Source organism: Falco punctatus, assembly GCF_963210335.1.
Source record: "Falco punctatus genome assembly, chromosome: Z".
Classification (NCBI taxonomy): Eukaryota; Metazoa; Chordata; class Aves; order Falconiformes; family Falconidae; genus Falco; species Falco punctatus.
The window spans coordinates 62,196,659-62,221,262 of record NC_137586.1 but is presented as its reverse complement, the minus strand read 5'-3'; the positions used below and the strand labels follow the sequence as shown (position 1 = coordinate 62,221,262).

General features: G+C 42.1%; 1 protein-coding gene and 1 long non-coding RNA gene across 2 annotated transcripts; both read left to right on the top strand.

Annotated features, from left to right (window-relative positions):
• The first annotated feature begins 2,348 nt into the window (after window positions 1–2,348).
• Window positions 2,349–23,370, top strand: REEP5 (receptor accessory protein 5). The gene is made up of 5 exons (XM_080371248.1): window positions 2,349–2,590; window positions 2,821–2,914; window positions 15,225–15,363; window positions 21,482–21,650; window positions 23,021–23,370. The coding sequence occupies exons 1-5, from the start codon at window positions 2,473–2,475 to the stop codon at window positions 23,068–23,070; spliced, it is 570 nt and encodes a 189-aa protein (XP_080227374.1). The 5' UTR covers window positions 2,349–2,472; the 3' UTR covers window positions 23,071–23,370.
• Window positions 2,923–7,751, top strand: LOC308056234. Its single transcript, XR_013924745.1, has 2 exons — window positions 2,923–4,879; window positions 5,125–7,751. It is a non-coding gene; the product is annotated as an uncharacterized lncRNA (long non-coding RNA).
• Window positions 23,371–24,604: the final 1,234 nt, after the last annotated feature.

Genomic DNA, 24,604 nt, shown 5'->3' with positions numbered 1-24,604 from the left:
CAATGTCTTCATACTTGACAAAAAAAGGGAATTTCAGTTGTCACTAACATTTTTAACCTTGCTGTATTTTAAGTTCAGGCATAGAACTTTGTTCTGCATGCAGCTGAGAATTAAATCTCTCACACATCTTGTTGAGGACCATTTTTTTAAGGGTAGCTGGCACCATTACTAGACATTATTGTTTAAAAGATTTAAATTACTATTTTAAAAGAAGCAGCACCCCCTTCATGCAACGTAACGCCTGTCCCAACTGTCCCTCACATTCTCTGTAAAGGTCAAGACACATCAGATGGATACAGCAGACAAAGAAAAGGAAAGGAAGGGGGCTGAAACACATGGCATAGGAGGAAGCTCAGGGACCTGGGATTGTGCTTCTCAGAAGTGAAGGCTAAGTGGGGACATCAGATTGCTACCTGCAGCTATCTTTTTGGAGGTTAAAGAGAACTAGACCCTCCTCAGAGGTCCAGAGCTCCAGGACAAAGGACAAGATGAAACAGTCACATGTGACATCAAGGAAAATTTTTATTTTGGGGTGTGGGGGCGAATCTGTGATTGCAGCTATGCATAGCAATGGGCTATCGAAGGAGGCTGCAGAATTTCCACCTATGAAGATCTTCAGACCCCAGTGGTCCAAACCCAGAGCATCATGGTCTAGCTTTGGCATTACCCTGCTTTGAGCAGAAGACTGGACTACATAACCTCCAGAGCTCATTTTTAACTGTATTCTATGATTCCATTAAACAAGAGGAAACCTTTTTATCACAAAAAAAAAGCAACTACAGGGCAAATCTCTTAACTGGGGTTATGGACTAGACATTGTTCTCCCTCTTCTCCTCACCTCTGCCTTTAATAAGATAGCTACTTGAAAGGAGAGAAGGCATTTCAGCCATTAAACAAAATTTGTTTTAAATTCATTGCAAGATGCCTTCCCCCAAAACAATGACAGCTCTAAAGCACAATTTAAATATTTTTTTTTAATATAGGTTAAGATAAGACACACACAAAAAAATCTTTAGAAGACTGCTTTGTGTTTTCTGGCATGCTTACAGGTGACAGAGATTTCAAGGAGGCATAAAAAGTCTATGTTACTAGTTGTAAAGCTGAGTCAGATGCAGAGGAGTTGCTGGGAAGGGTCACCCCAGCTAAGGCAGTTTCCAGGATACGTCATAGCCAATAAATTATATTTAGTTGGCAAGCACATTGTGCACACCATAAATTCTAGGGCACAGTTACAGCTAGGAGCTGCTGTCCTCGGTCTAGTCACACACCTTTTGGGTAGCCATGCAATTGTTATACCAAATGTGGGTTCTTCACCCTGGTGTGCAAGAGCTGATCCACACACAGAGCTGAAATACTGCATATCTGCACAGAGATGGGTGCTAGGTGGGAAATCTACAAAGCTCACAGCCTCTTCACAGACAGCAAACTTTGCATACACCTCATACACCTTGAAGAATTGTTTACAATGAGGTTTAGCCATACTTAATTCTCATGGGTTCTTAGAAGGTTTGTCTCCATTTAAAGGTACCGTGCTTTACACTGCCCATGTTCTGTGCGGGGGGGGGGGAGCTTTGTTGGGAGGGGACCTTTTTGCTGGAGCGTGGATCTTTTAGTATGCTAATGGCCAGTTCACATACAGTTCCAGTAATTTTCTGTTTAGTCTCATGTGGTTGTCTTGAGCTTACCTTGTTGTGGCCCAGCTTGACATGTTTATAGTGTCAGTTCCTTCTCCCCAGGCGTGTTTTGCGAACTGTAAGGATTTAACTCACACCCTCTGTTCTTCAATCTTGTTTTTCACTATAGACAGGTTTTCTTCCTGTTTCTTTTTTAAAGTAAATAATTTTCACAACGATGTGGCCAAAACCTTTCTTCTACATCATGCCAATTCCTAAGCATCCCTTTCTGCCTTTTGCTTGTCACATCTGAAAGCAGTGGTTACACATACCTGTCTTTTTTTAAAAAAAAAAAAAAGCCTTTTGAGCAGTTTTAGGGGACTGGAGCTGGCTGTGTGTGGGCCCTCAGCTTCATTACCCAGGGGATCACTGCACCCACGGAGCGCTTCCCTCGCACGGATGGCCGAGGAGGTTACGGCGGCGGCGCCGCGGCGGGAGGCCGCGGGAAGCTCATTGCCGCCCCCTGCGCCGCAGCTCCGCTGTCCGCGGCCCCTCACAGGCAAGGGGTGGGGGGGCCCTAGCCCGCAGGCGGCGCCCGACCTCCATTTCGCGGCGCGGGCGCAGCCTCGAGGGCCGGCGGAAGATGGCTCCCCGCTGCTTGCCGCCGCCTCCGCGGCGCAGCGACGCCGCGCCCCCGCCCCCGCCTCGCCGCTCCCCGCCAGGCATGGGTGGTGGCGGTGCCGGGCGCGGTGCCGCCTCCGGCCGCTGCCGTGGCGGGCGGGCGGTGCCAGAGGCGGAGCCTCCTGCTCGGCCGCCGTGGGGCCGGGGCTGCGGAGCCTGAACGGCCGGCGCCCTCACCATGGCTGCGGCGATGAGGCAGAGGTTTGACCGGTTCCTGCACGAGAAGAACTGCATGACCGCCGTGCTCGAGCGGATCGAGAGCAAGACCGGCGTCAACCGCACCTACATCGCCACCGGTGAGCTGCCGCCGCCGCCGGGTCACCTCAGGCGCGGGGGGCCGAGGGGCGCCCCGCGGCGGGGCCTGGAGGGCGGCGGCGTAGCGGCCCGGGGCGGCGGCCGCGCCCTTCCCGCCGCTCCTCGTCCTGCCCCGGCGGCGCCGGGGGCCGCCCGGGGGGCGCGGGCACGTCCCCCGCCAGCGCCGGGCGAGCGGTCGCCGCGCTAACGACTGTACTCTCTCCCCGCGCAGCCGTCGTCGGGGCGGTGGCCGTGTACCTGGTGGTGGGCTACGGCGCGTCCCTGCTCTGCAACATCATCGGCTTCGGCTACCCCGCCTACGTCTCGTGAGTGTCGCGACTAACGCCCCTCATACCGCGGCGGTCGCGTGTGGTACCCGCGGGGGAGGGACCGCTGTCGCAGAGTCGCGGGTCCGCGCTGTCACGGCGGCGGTAGGGGCCCACGCCCCTGAAGGCGTTTCCCGCCCGCCCCCTCCCCTGAGCGCGGCGCGGGGGGGACGAGGTTCCTCTGCCTGGCCAGGGCGGCGCGGCCGAGGGCGGCTGGGGGTGCTGGCGGGCTCCCAGGCTGGGGGGCCGGTGCCTGCAGCGGGTTAGTGTCGCGTCGGGGTTCCCAGCTCTGTCACCTCCGGTGGAAGCGGGGCCGGTGCGAGCCTTACCTGCCGTGCGGGGGGACACCGGCCCCCGGGGCGGAGGGGGCGCAGGGGGCGCCGTGCGGGGCGGCGGGAGGCGCCTTGAGGGGCGCTTTCCCTGCGAACCCGCTGCGCTGGTGGGAAGGTGGAAGGGACGCCGCGGTAGCTCCTCTTGGCTCCAGAAGACTTAAAAATACTTCGCTTTCCAAGCGAAAGCCCCCACAAGATGTCTTGTGTTTCAGAGTATCTGGTATCTTCCATAGGCATGATATTGTTTACTATACCAAAATGGATTCCGGTTAGGTGAAACCACGGTGGAGTATGTTCACAAGACGTTCACCAGACTTCACAAATGTGCTGAATAAGACCTTCCGTGCGTTCATAAAAGCGGGAGCCTGTCCCAGCTGTACAGCTATATTGCTGAAACACGGTGCCTGCGTTTTATGTAACTCTGCTTTAAATACAGTCAGCAACTTTGAAAAACACATTGTCAGTGATTAGCTCCTGGGCAGTACAAAATGGGTTCCTTCTCTCGTGTTTTTTTCAGGGATGTGGGCGATTGACTTAGTTTTAGACTCTGGTGAAACGACTTACGGTTGTGATGCTTAAAACTAAGCGATGCTTTTCTAAATGCCGTTTCCAGTGAGCACTAATTTAGGAGATTATAGGTCAAGAACTCTGGAGAAGCTTGGGTATTATTTTCTATAAGGTAATTTTTAGTGAAAAGTTTAGTTAAAGGATTTTTTTAATTAAAATCTGGAAATGAAAATACCAGCCAACAGAGCTTTAGAACCTTAAAATAGTTGTGTAGGAATTATGTTTGTGTAATTTTATGTGTCTGACTTTTATGTAATTACTTTGTAGAATCCTATTTAATTTTTTATATTTGTTTTAAAACTGATTTTGGGATTATTTTTTAAATCTGCTGTTACATAACTATGACGAATAATTTCATAATAAAAGCTTTTAGAACTGTGCAGGTAAGACAGTCACAAAACGAGTACGAATAGTCAGTTTTTCTTTTGCTATTTTTATTCTTCCAAATCTGGAATAATTTTTTTCCCCAATCTTTTCGTGGAGTTTCTGCCCCTTTTCATGTTTGGAAGTGGTTTCAGATGTATCTTAATCTGAAAACTTAGTTCCTGGATGTTAGTACTGTGAGTGTTTTGATTTTTCTTTGGGTGTTGGTGTGTTTTTAGTAATGAGTGCATATGCCATTGTCCTTGGCTACAAACTTTACTTAACCAAAAAAGTGTGACGAATAACATGCACATGAATACAATGCGAGTTCTGCTTTTTCCAGTTCATGTTCAGTTAATGCTTTCCCTTTAGCTGTCCTTTTAATCCTGCAGCATAACGAATTGTAATCTTGGGCACAAATCAAATTGAAAATGCATGTGATGTGCCGCATGCCAGTGTCTTCCAGTGGCAGCCAGCAGGCAGGTTCCAGCTCATGAAGCATCCTGAAGAGAGCACACAGGTGGGCTCAATCCCCTCCCCTTCCTTCCCAAGTTACAGAGCTGGTGCTTAGCATTTTTCCATGTGTGGCTCTGCCTGCAAGCCTGCAGACCCAGCAGTGTGGGCGCAGAGGAGATGCGGGAGGACATGCTCTACTGCACATGTTTTCATGGTCCCATTCAGTTTCCCTTTTCTCGGAAGTGAGGTGTGTGAGTTCAGGGTAAGCAGTTACTACCCTTGCTAGCCTGGACAATGTTGTGAGGTCAGTGTGACAGTAACACACCGGGATGTCAGTGCTATCTCCTGAGTTTGCTTTCAGTCTGGAGTCAAGTGTGGGTTTCCTGACCATGGAAAACTGCAAGAATCCTCTTTGGTGATTGCCCTTCTTCTACCATATGGGTTTTTTTTTTCTCTTGGTGCTACCATGACACTCTCTGTTATCTATTGTAGGATCTCTATCCCAGTGCAGGACTAAGCTGTGAGAAGATAAAGCTGAATTACTGGAATGATGCCTGCTTTCATTTTTGCTGCTCTGGATCCCGTACTGCAGTTAGGGTGCTGCTGAGTGCTGTCCCCTATGCTTATGAAGCATAAAGACCCAAAGGATAAAGAACACTCATCCAGGGTGTATTGGTTATGCCTTTCTTCTGTTTGGTCTCTCCCCTTTGAAAAGACAGCTGAAGAGCTTGCTATGTGAACTAACAGCAGGATTTGCTTCCTAGCATTGGGTAGAAAACAGTTTTCAGCTATTTCCATCAGCTGCAAACACTCTCTATGGCTTTTGCTGTAAAAGCTGCGGCTTGTGGAAGAGGTCAGGAGCTGTAAATGAAACGTATTGTGCGGGGTATTAGTTTGATGTTTATGTAGGTGTTTCAGCAATGGATACGGGCCTGAAATGCCTCAGGTACTGAAAGAGAAAAAGCAGCTTACTGTTCCCCAGTTATCTTATTTCTGTTGTGAAGTGGATCAGTGTATCATTTCTGCATTGTCAGTGACTGAATTGTTTAAAGTGAAAACCAATGAAGTGCTGGGTCAGTCTTCTGTTAGCAGTAAAGACACCCATGAAGGAGTGGGACAGATGTTTGTATTCTGCAAGGGGAATCGCCTCCTGTTACAGTAGTTTAAAATGGCAAACAGGCTACCCAGTGAGTGACCCATTAGGCATGTTCCAAATCTGTTTTATTTGGATTTTAGTTCAGGGTTATTTTAGTCGTGGTAGTTACTGTTCATCTCTGTGCTTGCCTGAAAGGGGATATACTGGAAAAAACCCAAACCTGGAGAAAGATGCTCAGCTCATATTTTGGGTTGTTCACACATGAAACCAGGACAGTTTATGAATGTGCATGTATCTGCCTGTCAGGCCCTGTATAGTTGTGTGGTTTATTTTCTTTTGTTTACATTGTTCCCTATATTCATTGTCAGCCTGTGTTGTGCAGCAGGTGTCAATTTCAGTTGGAAAAGCGCTGAAGGCTGTAGCCGCAGGGTTAGACCTAGCAGGTGGTGCTGCCTGGCTGTTGGTGTGGTACAGCTGCAGTTGTGCGGCTGCCTTCTTTCACATCACGGTGGTGCTGGCCTCGGTCAAGGCTCAAAGCCAACTTGAGTGGAGGGGGCTTCTCTCTAGGTAATGCCTGTTACGTTTTCAGGTGGGCGCAGCTGTTTCCCTTCTCCCTTGTTCACATTCGCCTTCAATTTTGCTTTGTGTAAGTCTTAGTGGTTTTATACACGGAGGAGTTTAGTGAGAAAGAGAGAAGTTTAGTGACACAAAATCTTGCCAAAAATGCAAGCCTTTTATGCCATGTCACCAGCAAGGGTGCACCCAAGGCTCTTAATGTAGGCAAAAATTAAGCAGTAGTTTTCCAAGTAAATGCTATCTGGCTGTTTCCTGGTAAGTCAGACAATCTGGATTGAAGTTTGTCATAAAACCCTAGTCTTACTCTCTAAAATTCATATTAAATACTGTGTGATGAAATAGAATAATTGATTTTAAGTTGAAATCAAATACTTGTTTGGAGGCTTTTGTGTTTGAAAAGCAGTGAAAAGTTTACCACAGATGGCAGAAGGAACTTCTTGTACTTCTAATAAACTTGAACTGCAGTAGGCAATAATTCAGACTAATAAATGGAAGAAGTGAGTGTTGGCTGTATGTAAATAACATTACTAGTATTTTCACTGCTTCTCTAAACTTTCCAGAGCTAGCCTGTTTAAATGTAGTTCCACCATAGCCAGGAGTGGTTAACTGCTTAAAAAAGATTAGAGTGCAAGCAGGAAGAGAGCCTCTGATGACTAAGAAATGCGTGCAAAGGATTGGAAATTTCAAAAGTGCTGTCATGTTTGGTTTAAAAATTGCAAAGATGAAAATAGCTTTGGGCAGTATAACATCTGAACCTATTACAGGTGTCTTCCAGAGGGAAAAGCAATATAGTACAATCATGCCTGTATGTCTCTCTTGGGCTAATTTTATGCTGTTACTTCAGTTTAGCTTTTTTTACTATGTAAATGCGGCTCATGGCATTTTACAGACCGGAAACAATCTAGATTGATTGTGGAAGTATAAACATGCAATTTAAGTCTTAATTTTATTTATTGTCATGGTGTCTTTAGCTAGTCTCCTTTGCCTCTTCCATACCTCTAAAACAGGAACAGTGCTTTTCTTTGGTCACATTTATTTAGAAAATGTAAAATTGTTCCTGTATTTGTTGAGAGCTGTGACAGCAAATTTGCTTTCTGTTAACAAGTTTTGAGGAGAATGCTTTCTCTTTCCCTTCATGGAAAAGGCTGCATGATGCACTAATGTTCACAAGTAATGCTGTGCTGCTGCTTTATAAAAGTGATTTGAGAGAGCCGGGGTATCTAACCAGATTCACAACACTCAGAACACATATAAGAGGAAAGTTTCCAAATCTGTCTGCGCTTAAATGCTGTTTCATCTCCCAGCTGATGCTCTTTTCATGTGTCTTCAAAGGTATTTTGACTTTTTTTGTATATGTTCTGCCACATCACTTCCTCCAAATGTACTTGCTTTTTGTCTTTTAGGTCGTAGAGTGCCATGTTTACAATAAAAGCCATTTTATCTGTTGGTTGGGCAAATGATGTGCTTTTCTTTGTAGAAATAGCAAGTGGTTAGGTGCAAGAGAAACTGTTACGGTAATTGTAGGAAAATCTGAGTTTATCTTCTATATCTTAATTTTAGGTTAAAAAGATAAGGTATTTCATATATGGGTGGGTCCACAATCTGATTTAAATTCACTGAAAGATCTCCAGTTTGTAATTGATGTAGATACTATTTTTAGGGACTGCAGATGTGTTGGAGGCATAAAATAAGGCATTTTACCAGACCTTCTTGGCCACGATGCACTGCAGTACTGCACCTTGCATTCACTCCTCTCTGCTACTGTATTGATCTCTAGCAACTAGGATGTTGTAGGCCTACGGATATTACAGGAATAGTTAGACTTACATCAGTGGGGTTTGCTGGAATATAGTTTTAAACTACCCTTCCTCCTGGTTAGTCACAACGCTTCTAAAACTTTGTGAGGCATTGCTAATCCTAAATGCTGAAAAAGTGAGCTGGAGTCAGGAAGTGAGATTAAAAAAATTATGGATTATCATTAGTTGCTTTTCCTGTTTTCCTGTTTGTTTTGCTGTGATGAAGTACTCAAGTTACATTTGAAAATCAGTCTTCACACCTATGAGACTATTTGATGCAGGAGAGCTGGCAACATCTTACTCTCCCAAAAGGAAGTAAGTGTACTTTTCATTACACATACAATGAGCAAGATACACAATTTTTGGATGAGGGTAACGAGGCTGTCTTCAGCTGTTAGGAAAAGGATGCAAACTTTCATGTGAGGTTATGTGAACACTAGGTAAAACTTTGAATCTTTTAAAAAGAATTACAGAATTTTGTTGCTACACAGCTTAGCAACTAGCACTGTACTCATAAAAGTCTCTGCAAACCAGACTCAACCCAGAAGTTAGTCCTCAGCCTAAAACTTGAATCCCTTCCCCACTCACTGATGGGTCAATTTTTAAATTGCATCCATTAATTAAAAGTGTAGGATTTTCTTTCTTGTTTAGAAACTCCTTACATAGTGAGTACCTCAGAACAGCAACATTTTACAAACAGCCAAGTGCGGAAATGTTGCACCATGATTTCATGCTTTATTATACATTTGTATAAATTAAAGCCATACTGTAATTCTTTCTGGAATATCACAGTGAACAGAACTGAAAAACAGTAGTAGAGCTGTAACAAAATTACACTTGAACTATAGTCTCCACAGTGCAGCACAGGTTGACAGCAAAACTAACTTTCATTCTTTCTGTATTGTTGTAAGCATTTAGCAGAATTCCAGTTCTCCATTTGGTCACAACTGTACTGTTTGGTCACTGTGCCTGCACCCTAAACAGTAACACCTGTGGAGAGGTAACCAAAGTGTGTGAAATGTTTTTTTCCCTTCTAACAAAATTGGCTGTCACAAGTAGAGAAGCACAGTGTTGTGGATCTTCAGCAAGTGGCTGCCTCTGGTGGGATGCGGCGTGTCTGCACTGGGCGCGTAAAATGTGGCTTTTCCTGAAGCTCCCTTACTGCATGCCGCTTCTCTTTCTTGTAAATACCATCAGAAAAGACAACCTGAAAGACTTCGGTAATATAAACTGGGATCAGATGTTTCCAAAGCAGGGCTTTTAGACTCCAGCAGGCCGTGTAGCGGTACTGGTCTGAGTGCTAATGTGGACGACTACAGCCAGCAGTGGAGCTGGTGATGCTTAGCTTGAGACTTGCATACAGAGTGAGCCCTGCTGAAGGCCACAGTGACTTTCCTTGCCTGTGTTAAGGGTGGAAGTGGAGGAGCTCCCCTTGCCAGAGAGACTGTGTGGATGGCTTCTTTGTGACTGGAGAGCTGAAGCTTGCTGGAGCTCCTGCTGCATAGCACTACCTGCATCGTCCAGCCTGTGTGGCAGAACAAGGAGTAACCAAATGGTTTGGCAGGCTGGACTGAGGCACTGATGCATGTTAATCCCAGCAAAAAAAGCCCGCCTGTGTTTGGGGGAAGATGGTTTTAATCTGAGTCAGAACTGGAAACTGACTCACTGTGTGGCCCTACAAATACTTGTTCCAGAAGAGTGAGCCAAGAATAAGCAGAGAGCAATGAAATTAGAGGATTGCCTCTTTTTTGCAGGAGTTAACATGTAGTCTGTAGGACTCGCTTCACTGGTGGGCAGAATGATATGTGCTCCTTTTGTGGCCTCAGTCTCCATTCCCTCTGAAAAAAAAAAAAAGTTAGCACCTTTTGTACTACTGTCATGTTGTTTGTTGTCCTCTAACAGCATCTCCTTGCGTGGACGGTCACCCCACTTGCTATCCTTCATGAGTCTGTTTGCTGCCATCTTCTGGATACACAAAATTTTGAGAGATGGGAGATGGTAGATTTACGCTGCGGCAGTTGTGTAAGTGCGTTTGGGAGGAAGATGTTTTCAGTATGCAAAATGCACAGCTCTGCTCTTGGAGTCAGTGTGGAGGAAGAAAGATGGAAGGCAGAAGCTTTTAACTGATGGATGAAAATGTAGAAGACAAAATGATAAGGCAAATACATGCATGGAGGTACTTGCTTCACCAAAATGATGCAAGATGTCACAGAGGCAGCCTGCCAAGACAAGTCTAAAATGAGGATGAGAGGTAGGCACCAAAGGACGTCTGTGGTGCAGTGGAGTGTTGATCCCATAGGGGTGTCTGGATAGCTGCCAGAAGTAAATTATTTTTTAATCACCACAACCTGCTGTAAAGAGCTGGAGCAGACCAGTAAGTATAAGCTGTAGAAGTGCAGGTAATTTCAGTGTGGGGTTTTTATTTTAAAGTTAAATGGAGGGAAAAAAAGTTGGCTAAGAGGGACAGACTAGAGCAATAAAATTTGGCATTTCGTTCTTTATTTCTGGCTTCCACATCTGGACTCAGCTGAAAAAATCCAACCCACCCCAAACTCATATGTGGTGTACTTATAATATACTCATGCTGTAAGTACTGTATGTGTGAATTAACTCTAACAATGATTTGTTATGCCAGAGCTAATTCAGGAGTGTGTAACAGTCTCTTCTTGGATGAGAGCAGATTTTTTTTTTGTTGAAATGAGTCTGATGCTTTAAATGAAAAAACTCAGTTCAGCAGCTTACTGAAATTAGACCAGTATCTGTTACTGTCAGGTAACAGGGTAAAGTATCCACGATCTAGAGTTTAGTTTTAACTGATTCTAGGATGCACACAGTAAAAATAAAGCTGGTGCTCTGGCACTGTAGCTACATAGCTGATAGAAGCTGTGGGCTGCTGGAGAGCATGGCAGCCTCTGTGCTTCCCCGTTGGCATCACCAGCTAGCAGGGTTGTTGGGGAACAGATCTGGCTAAAAATGAGATTTTTACTTGGCTTCGCATCTGTGTGCACTAGTTGCAGTTCTAGCCCACAGTAGGCTATTTTCACTGCTGGACAGGCATCTGTTTTAAAAATAACTGAGCTGTGGTATTTACCATCCAGTCTACTGAAGCTGTTCCTAGTGACTGCTCTTACCTCTGATGTGCAGAGCTACAGTAGTAAGTGGTTGTTTGACATTTTATTTATGAAGTCTTGTACAGTTAGTGTGTAAGCACCATATAAAATTCTTTGTGATGTGTAGTTACTACTTGTGCTAACATGGAACTTAGTCAAATCACTATGAGAAAACTTAAGAAAAACCTGACAGTATCGCTTTCTAAATTTGAAACTGTAGGCTTTGGATGCACCTTTGTTAGGAAATCCTAATGTTACGTGCTCATGACACTGACTTACTCGCTCTTGCAAGATAAAAATAACCATTACAAGAAGACTATCCTAAAGTTGGCTGTACTGCCAGCGCCTCTTGATCTGTATCTTTTCACTTATTGATGGAGATTGTGTTTTGTGTATCAGACTGATTGTTTATGACTTAACATGAAGAACAAAAAGTTCTTGGCTTGAAATAATGTGTATGATATATCTCTGAAGTTTAATTTGTGCAAAGCATTACACCAGGATAATACCTAATAACTTACAGAATAACTTGAAAGAATAAGTCTAATTAGGGTGGGATTCTTATGTCAGAAAGAGTGTAGTTATAAATGGATAAAACCCCAGTCCATTCAGATACTCTACATAACTTGCTGTACGTACTAGTTCTTGGATAAGGAGTATTTTCTGTGAGTTACTATTGAAATAGTAAGTAGCAAAGGGTAGCGATAACTTTTGACCTTTTATTTAGCAGGGACATGTTAGACTGGATTTTCACTGCCAGTCTCAGCTGAGGGACATATTTCTTATTCAGAAGCAGAATATTTATAAAATACTTGCCTTTCCATGACTTCAGTAAAAACTTTCATTCACTGATGGCCCTGCTGTATCCTGCTTTTTTCTTTCTTCCCTCCCACTAAATGGGACCAGGACTGAAGTCATTGCTAACAGATGCTGTTTGTGTCCTTCTTTCAGGCCTGATGTGGCTGTTAGCTGAATGGGTGTGATGGTAGGTGCCTGCCACCTGAGCTCGTCCGTGGTGCCTGACTAGATCAGATGATTTTAGAAGGAGGGGAAATGTGCTGTCCCTACAGTGTGCAAGAAAAAGCCACATGGATTTAATGCTGCACATGAGCTGGTTAAATCAGATGGGTTTTTGACTACCTGTAGTACAGCTGCTTGTGACTGTCTGACCGTGAAAGTGTCTTGTTCTTCATGTGTCCCCTTAGCTGTCACCTTAAGGAACTACAGGAGGAGATGGTGAACGTTCAAAGGGAGCGCGTCCATGGCACGGCATTCAGGAACTCAAAGGCCATCCGTTGTTACAGGAGGAAAGATAGTTGAGCATGCCTCATTAACACAGTGATAGGCCATCTGCCCTTTGCTACAAAATTGGAAATTCTAAGGTTTTTAATGAAAGCTGATTTTTGTGACTACTCAGATACTTTAATAATGTTACATTAAACGATGCTTCCTTAAATCCATGGATGGCTTCAGATGGTGACTGGTTAACAAGATAGTTAGTGGTTTCACTGCAAAGCATGAAATGCCAAGCTACCATGCTTATTGTGGTAAAATAAGCTTTCTCCTGTGTGCCTCTAATGGGGAGGTTGTCAGCAGAAGCAGAGACATTCACACAATGAACCCCTACATCATGTTTTTCTTAATGCTGAGAGAAGTTGCAGATGGTTCCCTTCTCTGTTTGTCCACGGCTCTAACTTCCCTACTTGTACATTTTCTTTCCCTCCAAAAGTACGGTTCCACACAGAAGTCAGTAGCCCTCTTCCTTACTTCCTGTGTTGTGTGGGGCTTTTTTTGTAGGGCCCCTGACAGAATGTCTGGGAGATGTGGGCAAAGAAGAGGTGCGGTTTATAGTGGGAGGGCAGGAGCAGCTGAGGTTGGTGCTGCCCTTGAGCACTGCCTGGACTACTGTCCCCTAACGGGGCGGTGTTAGGGAGCAGCAGTGAGCAGGCCTGCTGCTGTCCGCCTGTGGAAAGCCTGTTCTTCCAGTCCGGTTGTGGTGATGCAGTACGTCAGTAGCAGCACCTTACTGCGTGTGATGGGGTATGGCAAGGGCTGTTGCTTTTCCCATTGCAGGACCCTGCAGGCCAGCCACAAACTAATGGAAATAAAGCGTAAAGTATCAGATCCTCCTATTGCATTTCAAAGTAATTCAGTCCAGTAGTTGTGCCAATTCTGTCTGTATGTGGTGGGTTTGCAAGTGCTTTTGCTAAAACATAAGGCATATCACATGATTGATTCCCTCCCCCACCACCACCCTTGCTTTACGGAACTAGGAAGTGACGGCATCCAAAGGGTTTCTCAATTCACAAACAAGGAAATGGACTTACAGCCAGCCATGTATCTGATTGCTATTTTGTAAACCTCCAAACCTCCCTAACTCAATCTTTTTTATGGACTAAAAGAAAATTTTGTACCTTTGATATATCCCACAGATCCTGCTTCAGCAACTGTTTAGCTAATACTAAAAGAATAATTTATAAAGAATTAAAACTAAATTCATTCAGTTGAGTTTGCAGATTTTAATCCTATGGCAATGAGTAGAGAGGACAAATGCTTTTTAATACTCTTAAGCTTCACATTGTCAGGCTTACAGTTGCTAGCATTTCCTTCTAAACTTTCTTACAAGGGCTAATCTGAAACTTGGCAAGTCCAGAGTCTCCACTTGAGTACTTCTTCTGAAGGAAGCACATGTGCATCGTTCTTTCAACTTCTATTTTTAGAACTGTATGAACTTGATCCGCATTATCCTAGTAGTTGGAGAACAAAAACCCAGTTGGTCATTATGCAGGAGGCCTAAGATTTCACTAGAGGTTGTTCCACTCTGTTCTTAATACCGTAGTCTACATCAAATTTGCAGGTCCTGTAGGAATGGATTTCTGGTGCAAAGCAGCTGGCAATGCAGATACATAGTCCTCACTGTATGGGGTGGGGGGTATTGGATCTCCTCTGCTTCTGTAGACCAAGTGCTTGTTCATAGTTTGAGCAAATCTTACGGTTTACCTTTTCAGAGAGGAATATAGCACATATACATTATGAGTAAAGATATTTGAGGTTCACTTCAAAATCCTGAACTAGATTCAAAAATTTTATCTAGATGCTGTTTGCACGAGGAGGTGCTGGTCTGGTATCATCCCAGTGAGAAAGGCACTGAGATTCTGTGAAGTTTCATTTTAAATACTGTTTATTAGAGCTAACATTCTAAAGAAACAGATAACAGTATAGGCAATCTTATATCCCCATAGATGCCGTGATCTTCAACTTGTGCAGCACTGAATGGGCCTCTGTTCCACACACAGCATACTGCAGACCTCATCTGTAGACAGGGTTACCCCATTTTGATAATGGAAGCTATTCTAGGATTTTTCTTTCAAACAACTCTTATTCATCGTTCCTACTGTCAAAGAGGGAAGGATGTTCACTGTTAGACACAAGCAGGACCTTGCAGGTGGTGTAATCGCTGGCACTTGGTGGGAGCTGCCTGTGGTCCTCTGTTTCAGTGAGCTTGCTGCGTTTATCCTGTGCCCACAGAATTGGTACAGCACACACAGCATAGGCCTGGGCTGACTCAGGTTAACTGTTACATGGATCACTAGTGCTTCGATGTACTGTAGTCTTCTGGTCAGGATTACCGCAGTGCATCCAGAACCAGAACTGGCCAAAGATTATCCCCTTTCTTCCCTGTCCCATGAACTGTCTCATGAACCAGGTCAGGATGCTCATGTTTTTTGTTTGGGGTTGTTTTTTTGTTGGTTTTTTTTTGTAATCACAGACCTAGAAATAGTTTGAGTAACTTTTCCTTTTTGAAGTCTGACATTTAGGGAAAAGCTTTGCCATTCAAAGGTCTTGGTCACATTGTCTGTATGATGGATACTACTTAGTTGTCTTCTGCAGAGCACGTAGAGTAATGAAATTATGAGGATTCACATGTAACAAAAAATCAGAGTCATATAAATTTCACCATTATAGATGAAACTGATGCTACTATTGTGCTCACTTGTCTTGTTTTCCTTGCAGAATCAAGGCCATTGAAAGTCCCAACAAAGATGATGACACACAGTGGCTGACTTACTGGGTCGTGTATGGTGTTTTCAGCATAGTGGAATTCTTCTCTGATATCTTTCTCTCCTGGTTCCCTTTCTACTACATGCTAAAGGTATGTTAGTTCATGTGAACCCTCTCCTAAAATGAGACCTTTGATATAACTGATATAATGTCTTCAAGAATGAATAGATGACAACAGATTTCCTTGGAATCATTCCTCGGTCACACCTTACTTGTAAATGCTGGGTACATCTAATGGGGCACTATGAAACTGATCTGTTTATGGCTGATGGTTTTGTGAGGCAAGAGGAGAAGCTGGGATGGGTGGCAGGGAAAGGCCTGCCATGTTTTAGGAAAAAGGACATGATGTAGTTGTACCATGGAAAGACAGTTCTTTGTCTTGGTGTTAGGTAAATTTGGGCAAAATGACAGCACATGGTAAACCCTACAGAGTGGCACTATTTTTGCATTAAGTGCATTAGTGAAAGTAGAGAGTAAAATCACAAAGGCAGCAAAAGGAAGTATGAACATCTGTGTTACTGGGAGCAGAGAAGGAAACTGCAGCATAAGAACAGTTTGAGTCATATACTTTGTTTTTAATTAAGCCTACTTTCCTGAAAGGAAAAGGCAACTATGGGAGGAGTTTGTTGCTAATGTGCATTTGTTAGTGTGGTGTGACTGCCAACAGTGGTTTGCTTAATGTGTTCCAATCGTTGTTTGTCAACTAAGATGCGACTATATTGACAATCAGCTTTAACATGTTAAATTATTCTAGGAGATAGCCAATTACTGTGTATGCTGTTAGGTAGAAAACATTCTAGCTTGCTGGAGTGTCAGTTGTTTAGCTTAAAGAGCTGTTACCCGTTTTCTGTTTCAGAGGGCTGTTCTATTCCTTCTCTTTTGCTTTGTTAGCCTGGTTTAGCTCCACCAAAGTTCTTCAAAGGATTTGCTTGCTAGCTATTGTGGTGGAGTCATTTAAAATTTTAAAGGTAAGGTCTGATGTTGCCAAGTGCTTTTTGCAGGAAATGCTGTATTTTAGAGACAAAAATTAAGTTGGACAGCTCAGTTACACTTCTGCATTGTTCCTTTTGAATCATTAACAGCCATCAACTGTGCAATCATTTGGATACTTATTTCCCTAGCTCCCTAAGAAAAAGCACATAATTAAATTTACTGCTTCAAACTAAAAATATTCTGGCCTGTGCCACGAAGTTAATTGTCCACTCTCTCCTTATTTTCTTCCCTTAATCAAAACCAAAAATACGTTTCCCATGTTAAGTTTAGTGGCTTTGCAGAGTTTTTAAGAAGAATCTGCAAATTTTGAAGCTTGGTATGGATAACACGTGTGAAAGTTTTAGTGTTTGAATATATTAAGAACAAAGCAAATAGTGATCAAAATGCAAGTTCCATCTGATCTGAATAGGATCCAAAAGCATTGCTTATGGCACTGGAAGAGTTTGTTCACCATTTATGCAGTTATTTCACAACCCTGACTTTACCGTATAGTTTAGCAGCATTATTACTTTACCCAGTGATCTATACTCACAGGTCTGAACTCCTCACATAGTGTGTTTTCAGAGCTTCTTTTCTAACTTCTTGGAGGTAAAAGATGCGGCAAAGATTTCTTCTTCATGCTAGCACAGTCTTCTTTCTGAAGAGCGTGCAACTGAAATTCAGGTTGACCTAGCAAATGAAAGACCAGCCACAGATGGCTGTGATAATACAGTGTCGGAAGTGCTACACAGATGTAGTTGTGGCATCAACAGAAAGATACTTTTCTCATTTGAGCAAAGCAAACACAGGCAATTATGGTAAATACACAGTTTTCTACAGTAGCTGCTTAGGGAGCATAGAAATCAAGTATTTACTCTCAGTGGTGGGTAATAGGAGAGGTTTACTTTGTTACACAAAGGCAGACAGAAGGTGTGGGCTGAGAATCAGCATTGCTGACTGGGTGGAAGTTACTCCATGTGTGGAAAAGGAGGAAGCAGGCAGCTTAGTCCATCCATGACTAAAACCTCTTGTAGTGTAGTTTGTGATGTCTCCCATGTCTCTTCTATGATGTTATGAAATAGAAGCCCACATACATCATTCATGCAAATTTCAAGCTTGCTTTCATTTTCTAAATGTACTAAATTTACATACTCACATTTATTTGATGCAGCTTGTAGCTTCTGCTCTAGACTCGAGTTTTAGCTGCTCAGTATTTATGTATACCTCGATGTGCAGGACTAAGACACTGATTATAGCTGCTCCTGTATTCCCCCAAGTTGAGAGCCTAGGCTCTGTTACCATAAAGTTTTCAGCACAGCAGGTGTTTTTGTATGTGGGAGAAAGGCATGTTCAGGAATTGCTTTGAATACATTATGGTATTTGCATATACTTTTGCTATCCAATTGAAAATGTGAGATTTCTTGGGTCTTGTGTTTTTTGTTTTGGTTTTTTTTTATAATGTCTATTTTCAGTTTATCTTCTTGTTTTCCCTGAAGCACAAGGCATACACGCAGCTCATGATTTCATGTTTATGTAATCTGATGTTCAATACTTCTGTTAATTATTTTAAGATTCCTTTGGCATTCAGGTATTAAATAGCCAGTGAAAATAGCAGAGGTTATCATCCTAGGAGTATTGTTGGTAGTGGGAAGGAGAGGAGACTCCTGAGTCTACTGACAGTCCTGTCTTGAAATATTAGGGTACTATTTCTGAACAGAATTCCTAGCAGACACATCACACTGGGTACATTAAGCAAACTGCTGCTCCAAGGCACTCAGTCAAACGAGGCAGGAGGAGTTGTCATTTTGAGTGTAGCAATGTGCCAAGCGTGGCAGTCCGACTCTGCTTCAAGACAAGAGATTCCCTCCTCTCACCCATGCACCCCATGCAATTACTGATTTCAGCTAAAGAGCTACTTCACTTACATTAAAATTAACACCTTGATTTAATGACTGCAGTTGTCTACTAGGAGCGTGTTTGTATTCGTGGTCCTGTGAGGTGTGTCTTGGGTTTTGGTAGTCTCCTGTCTGTAGGAGCTTGGAACTGGCTGTGGGTGTGCTTGCTGTGTTTCTCATCTGCAATTACTTCCTCTGCTGTAGTGGCAAACCCAGTTGTATTCAGTTTCTTGCTGCCAGGGCGAGAATAGCTGCTGGCACCAGATCCAGGTGGGTTAGACCGAGCTCAGGTGTCTGCCTAAGGAAGTCACTCTGTTGCACGAATTGCATTCCCTCCTTTGGCTGGTCTGGAGGGTCACAAGAATGATATAGTTGGTGGGGGGGGGTTGCCATTAACAGTTTTGTCACTGAGCTTTTGGGACATTTTTACAAACCACTTTCATTTTTAACAGTCAGTTGGTTCCATTTGCTAGAGGCAAGGGTAAAATAAACCAAGTTAGCAGTCTGACATTCTCGAGCTTTGAGAAGACTGAGATTGGCAACACTGTTATGTGTCCTCTAGAAGATGTGTATAAACATCCATTTCAGTATATTTCAAAAGTAATAGGTATTTGAACATAGATATTTTTTTTTTCTTGACTAGACTGGGACAAAGCTGTAAAAATCAAAATTACTTATTTTGTTCTTTGGCAAGAAAAGGGGAATTTCAGAGTTTTTCAGTTTCAGAGGAAGCTGGACTTCGAGCTGAGGGATTTCCTAAAACAAAGGAGAACTAAGTAACATCTTTGTATATTGGGACAAGTAGAATAACTATCAGTAATTGGCCAGGTATTCTTTAACAGGAAATAAAATCAATACACTTCTCAGGTTTTAATGAAAGATAACAACATAAGATAGTATCATTTATTCTTTCTGATATTATAAGTTTCAAATAATAGAAGCTTTTGAAAATTGATATTCCAGCACTTTTTGGCTTCGTTTTCTCTGACCATGCTTAATGATACTGTGTCAGTTGCTACTTACTGGTGCCAAATTTTATTGCATGTTGAATTATTTCTTTTAATTCATTGAAATGATCCTGGTGGGCATTCTCACTGGTAGACAGTCTACTTTGAAAAACACTGCTGTGTCTTCTGGGCAGCCACCCCTTTTAGTCATTCTGCTTTGACACCACAACCAAATAGTTTAAAGAAGAAAGCTTAAAACTGACCTAAAAGGACGGTAAATCGGTTTGGCAAAACTTTCTGTAGAAGGCGGTTGTTATCCCCAGGAATCAGTGATCCTTTTGAAAGGACTGACAGCCTGTCAAGATACCTCTCTAGCTCCAAGTGTATCATAACTGATTTTCTCTGAGGTGAGGGGGATGAAAAGTAGCCCTAAAGAAAAAGGGAGTAGCAATCTCCTCCCAAGAACACTATGCATTTTCTTCAACTGATATGCATCAGGGGGATCAGTTTTACTGTGGTGTGCACTGCAGTGAAGACAAAGCCATAATTTCACAGGTGTGAAGAACAGAACCTACAGAACATTAAATCTCAATATCCCTGTTCTGAGAAAGAACAGATATTCCAAAATATTTGGAATGCTTGCCTGAAGAAGACTGTGGTTTTCATAATTGAAAATTCTTTTCCCCCCCTCCTTTTTGTTAAACTTGAATCAGAACCTTTCTTTTAAAATAACCCCTCTTCACTTAAATCACCTTGTAATGGTCAAATTGTTATTTAGGAGTTTCCTATGTGATACCAAAACAAATATTTGGATGCGGTTCAGTCTTTGCAGTTTTACAGTGGGAAGTCACAAGAGGCGGGGGGGGTGGGGGCATGGAGGAGAAAGAAATGTAGGGGGGGTCGTGGAGGAGAAAGAAATGTCTGGCTAGGTACAGTGGAATTCTGAAAGGGTATTGTGACTGAGCTAGTTTCTGGGAAATGCTTTTGTGCTATGGAGTGTACTGGAGACCTCATAAATAAGTAAGACTGATGTATTTTTAAATTACTTTCAGGAACTCTCGCACATGCATTGAAACATCTCTTCAGCTGCTGTAGATCCTGCTGTGAAAGCTGGAAAACTTCTGAAATCTAAACTATTTAAATAAGTGCTGCTGTATTTAAGTGCAGACTTTAAGTTGCATATGGTTTTATTGTAGTTTAAATGATTTTATTTTTTGTGCCTAACTTAGTTAATTGTGTGATGGTTTGGTTTTTTTTTCTTTCAGAAGGAAGAGCTGAGGTTTTGTTGTTGTATTTTCTCCCTCCCAAAAATTTGTGGAAATCCTCAAACATTTGATCATGTCTAATATCAAAACAAGCACACTGGCTGAGGCTGGGGTGGTTTTGTATTGTGTTTTAAGAAAAGGCGGTCTGTGAAAAGCTATTCTGCCTTTTATTTTCTGGAGAGGTTTTTGACACTGAGTAACACAGTAGTATTAGTGTCTGGAAAGAATTGTACAGTTGCTGAGAATTTGCTTAATTTTGTTGCAGTTTCATCCTGTAAAACCTTTTTATATATACTTTCAGAGCTGAAGCAAACTTAGTTATGGTGCTTGCTGTCCTTCAAATGTTTTGATCTTCTTTTGCTTAGTTATTTGTCTTGTGTATGACAGTGAACTGAAGCCAAATAAAGGTGCTTCAGTAGTAAAGACGTATCTTAGTAATACATGTAATAGCTGTTTTTCTTAAAGCTCCCCTTTGTAAGGTGCAGAAATACTACCCCCCACACTGGGGTGTCCTTTTTTTTTCTTGTTCTTTTTCCTCTCCTCCCAGAGAGCAGATTGTGCTGTAAAAGCTGTACCTAAACTGCAATCCAAAAGCATTACCCTTGCTGTGCGGTATGTGTAGCTTGGATATGTCTTTCTTCCTTGTCACTTTAGCTCTGGGATGTACACAATCCCATTCTTTCCTCTGCTGCATTTTCAAAGCAGGAAGGCAGAGAGGACAGGGGTATGCTTTGGCTGGATTTAAGTGATAAGCTTCCGTCAGGCCTGTGCCACATAGTTTAGAAGTAGATGGAGGGACTAATGTTTTCTCTAATCAGGTTTTATACTTCTGCCTTTAAAAATAAAAAAACCAAAGGTACATGCAGTCTTGATACACCTGTTACCAGATTAGCTTTATGGCTACAGCCCTCCTCCTTTATCTTATTAGTATCCATTAAATTATTGCCATATAAAGATTCACTGTATGTAACTATACTGATGTGCGTGCTTACTGGGCTGTGACTGTTACAAAATGAAGGGGATGGTGTACAGTTCTGAACATGCTCAGGTCTGTGGCAGTTAGGAAGGCATGCTATACTTTGTCTCCTACTCGTTTCTCGTACTTACGCAGATGTTCTTGTTCCTTGTAGTGTGGCTTCCTGTTGTGGTGCATGGCTCCAAGCCCTTCTAATGGGGCAGAGTTCCTCTATCATCGAATTATCCGGCCTTTCTTCCTGAAGCACGAAGCTCAGCTTGACAGCGTTGTTCAGGACCTGAAAGACAAGGCTGCAGAGACTGCAGATACCATCACTAAAGAAGGTGAGGAAAAGACCATTCACTAGTCACATCATGTAGGAAGAACTTCCCTGGGCAACTGTAATATTACAGTTAGTGTTTGTCATTGGGGGGGGGGGGGGGGGGGGGGGGGAAGCAAGATGACTACATAAATTATAATGGTTCAGGTGACAATGCCAGGAAAAGAGAATTGCAGTGGATCTTACTTTCTAGGAGGGCAGTTACACTAGAATGAGTGGAAGAAACAGCTAATTAGTTCGCGTGTCTTCCCAGCATAGATATCAGTATGAACATACTCAGAAGATACCTTCCATAAATACAGTTATTGTTTCAGTGTGTTCTTGTATCTCCTGAAATACTGTCTCAAATACCTGGTAGTACAGTCGTAAAGCAAATCCTTTAACTCCAATAAGGAGCTACATGTGAAATGAAGTTTTCCCATCTACAAGTTTTTGTACTTTTCCTTCCTCTGGAGATAAAGGATTCTGACCCCACTCAAAGAAATTATTTAACATTTATTCTATCCAAATAAAAACCTATCACAGCCTGTAGATTGCTTAATTTTTGCTTTTATTTCTTTGCATTCTATAGTGGACCGTTGTACTCTAAAATGTCTGATGAAAGTTTTATGAATAATGGATGGAAATTTATCAAGTAGCTAAAATAAATTTCATTTGAAAGGAGATTTATTTATATTTCAAAGCACCTTAAGCCTCCTTTGACCCAAACAATGCATGCAGTCTCATTTCCTCTTACCAGCTTAAGCAGTTTTCCTGTTGATATTTAAATAGTCTGCCTTTCTTAACTACATTTGGAAATTTTGCTGCATGACCCTTCTTGAATCATTATTGTTAGACAGGTATCTTAAACCATGTTCTTCCATGTTGCACTTGGGATTTTCTGTCCTCAGTCCACCAATTACTCTTTCTTTTTCCTGTTTTTACATGTGAAGATTTCCATGTACATACATTTTTTTTTTTAAGAACTCATGCATAGACATATGCATGTACACATGTGTGCACACAGACACAGACACACACACATATGTTATTCCAGCCCTATTTCATCAGCTTGGTAGTATGTTTCTTGCTGTAAACCTGTATGTCCTAAACACTGTGAGCAGCTCTATTTTACTGAAGCTGTAGTTTTAAGTCAGTCTGTGCTGTTTACTGTGCTGCTTCTTGCTTGTGGTTTATTTTTTTTATAAAAATCTTTATATGATCAGGTTAATACTATGTCTGTGTCTATATATATACAAAAGACATGATTTTCTTTTGTGATGTTTCTTTTGTAACCTAAAAGGAAATACTATTTTTTGTGCAGCTTAATAACACCAAATAAGTCACTTAGTCTGTAGGCCTCAAAGATAAAATTTAGCTTTTATTTTCCTGCAGCCAAGAAAGCAACAGTGAACTTACTGGGTGAAGAAAAGAAGAGCACTTAATTAACTGGATGAAGTTTCCCTATCACCTCCTTTATGAAGCTTGATGTTGCTGGGAACTGTGGTATAATATTAATAATACTGCCTTGGACACATTTTGATATATTAAAGGAATGTGTTCTAAGTTTGCTTACTACTTTGCTGTGTCTGATAGAAAGTAAGCATTTTTATTTAAAGCAATGCAGTGGGCAGCATCTGAAGCTTAATGAAAATACCTTTGTTCATCTTCATGCAGAAGAAATCTTCTAGTAATCTCTTTCTGCAGTAACATAAATAAAAAATATATATCCCACAGGCACTGCACTTTAGTTGTCTCTTTGTGTATGTAATTACTTTTTAACACTTTGACTGTGGCGCGTCTGGTAACATGAAGTTGTTGTATGAGGAAAATACTAGTCTGAACAGATATTCTTGAATATACAGGGAATTATTGTGGAAGATGGCATAATGGATGTATTCCCCACCAATAAAGTTGTAAATGATGAAACTACGTGTTCTGGACACCTGATGATAGAGATTATTCACTCTTGCACATTTTGCTGTAACACCATAAAACACAATTTGCATGTGTTCTTAAATGGATAGATACTAAATGTAGGAAAGAGTTAACTTCCTTCAAGTGATAAAGCTTGTATTAGTGTGAAGTTATTTGCCAGAAATGAATGCATTAAATTCCACAAGATTAGCACAATACAACTAAAGTGTAACTCCTTGCCTCATCTTGCTAAATAGAGTTGTTACCTAAAATTGTTAATAAAATGCCTTTTAAGATCCCACTCAAAAGCACAAACCACCTTTCACTAAGGGGTGATACCATTACAAACACTTCTTCCTGAAGTCCTGTTGAAATACAACCACCTTGCGTGTCAGTCCCTGAACGATATCATTAATGGAATGCACTAAGCCTCTGTGAGATTTTTCTGCTCATAAATCTGCAGTCTCCTCTGACTGTACCAAGAACAAGTCTGCGTGAGCACTGAAACTTCTTGAATGGAGATGCTGTTGTTCTTACTTGAAATATTCCTGACCAATCAGTAAGAATGCAACAAAAGTTGTTAAGAGAATAAAGGCTTTTTGCACTCACTGGAAAAGAGTAAATTTCTTTTAGATCTGAATCTGTATTTAGTCTTTCACACCGAAGTATTTTCAACAAACTCAGCATGAATTACTGAAATCACACTGTTCTTATCTCCTGACTTTCTTTAAACCTTGCAGTAATGCTATGACAATTCTTAACTCACAGAACATGGAGAAGGTAAGTTTAAGCTTTTGATGCAGTAAAAAGTGATTTCTGGTCCACAAACTTAAATTCAAAAGATTTAGTTTTCAAATAGACTTCTGGCTTTCTGCATTAAGTTGGTATATAAACATTCACTGTAATCTTTCAGGTGCAAGAACTGCCAAAGAATGGAGCACACAGTGCAACTCAGCAGGTCAGTTTTAACTTTGTTTTTGTTTTATAAGGAGAGATGTAAGTGTCTTAAGAGAAAGCATTTGAAGCTTCATGTTGGAAAACACATCTGTCAACTTGGATAGG

Bases quoted from the DNA above. Each gene is read 5' to 3' on its own strand.
- REEP5 (XM_080371248.1), top strand. From the start codon at position 2,473: ATGGCTGCGGCGATGAGGCAGAGGTTTGACCGGTTCCTGCACGAGAAG. The intron at 2,915-15,224 runs GTGAGTGTCGCG...TTTTCCTTGCAG, and splicing joins GGCTACCCCGCCTACGTCTC to AATCAAGGCCATTGAAAGTC. The intron at 15,364-21,481 runs GTATGTTAGTTC...TGTTCCTTGTAG, and splicing joins CTTTCTACTACATGCTAAAG to TGTGGCTTCCTGTTGTGGTG.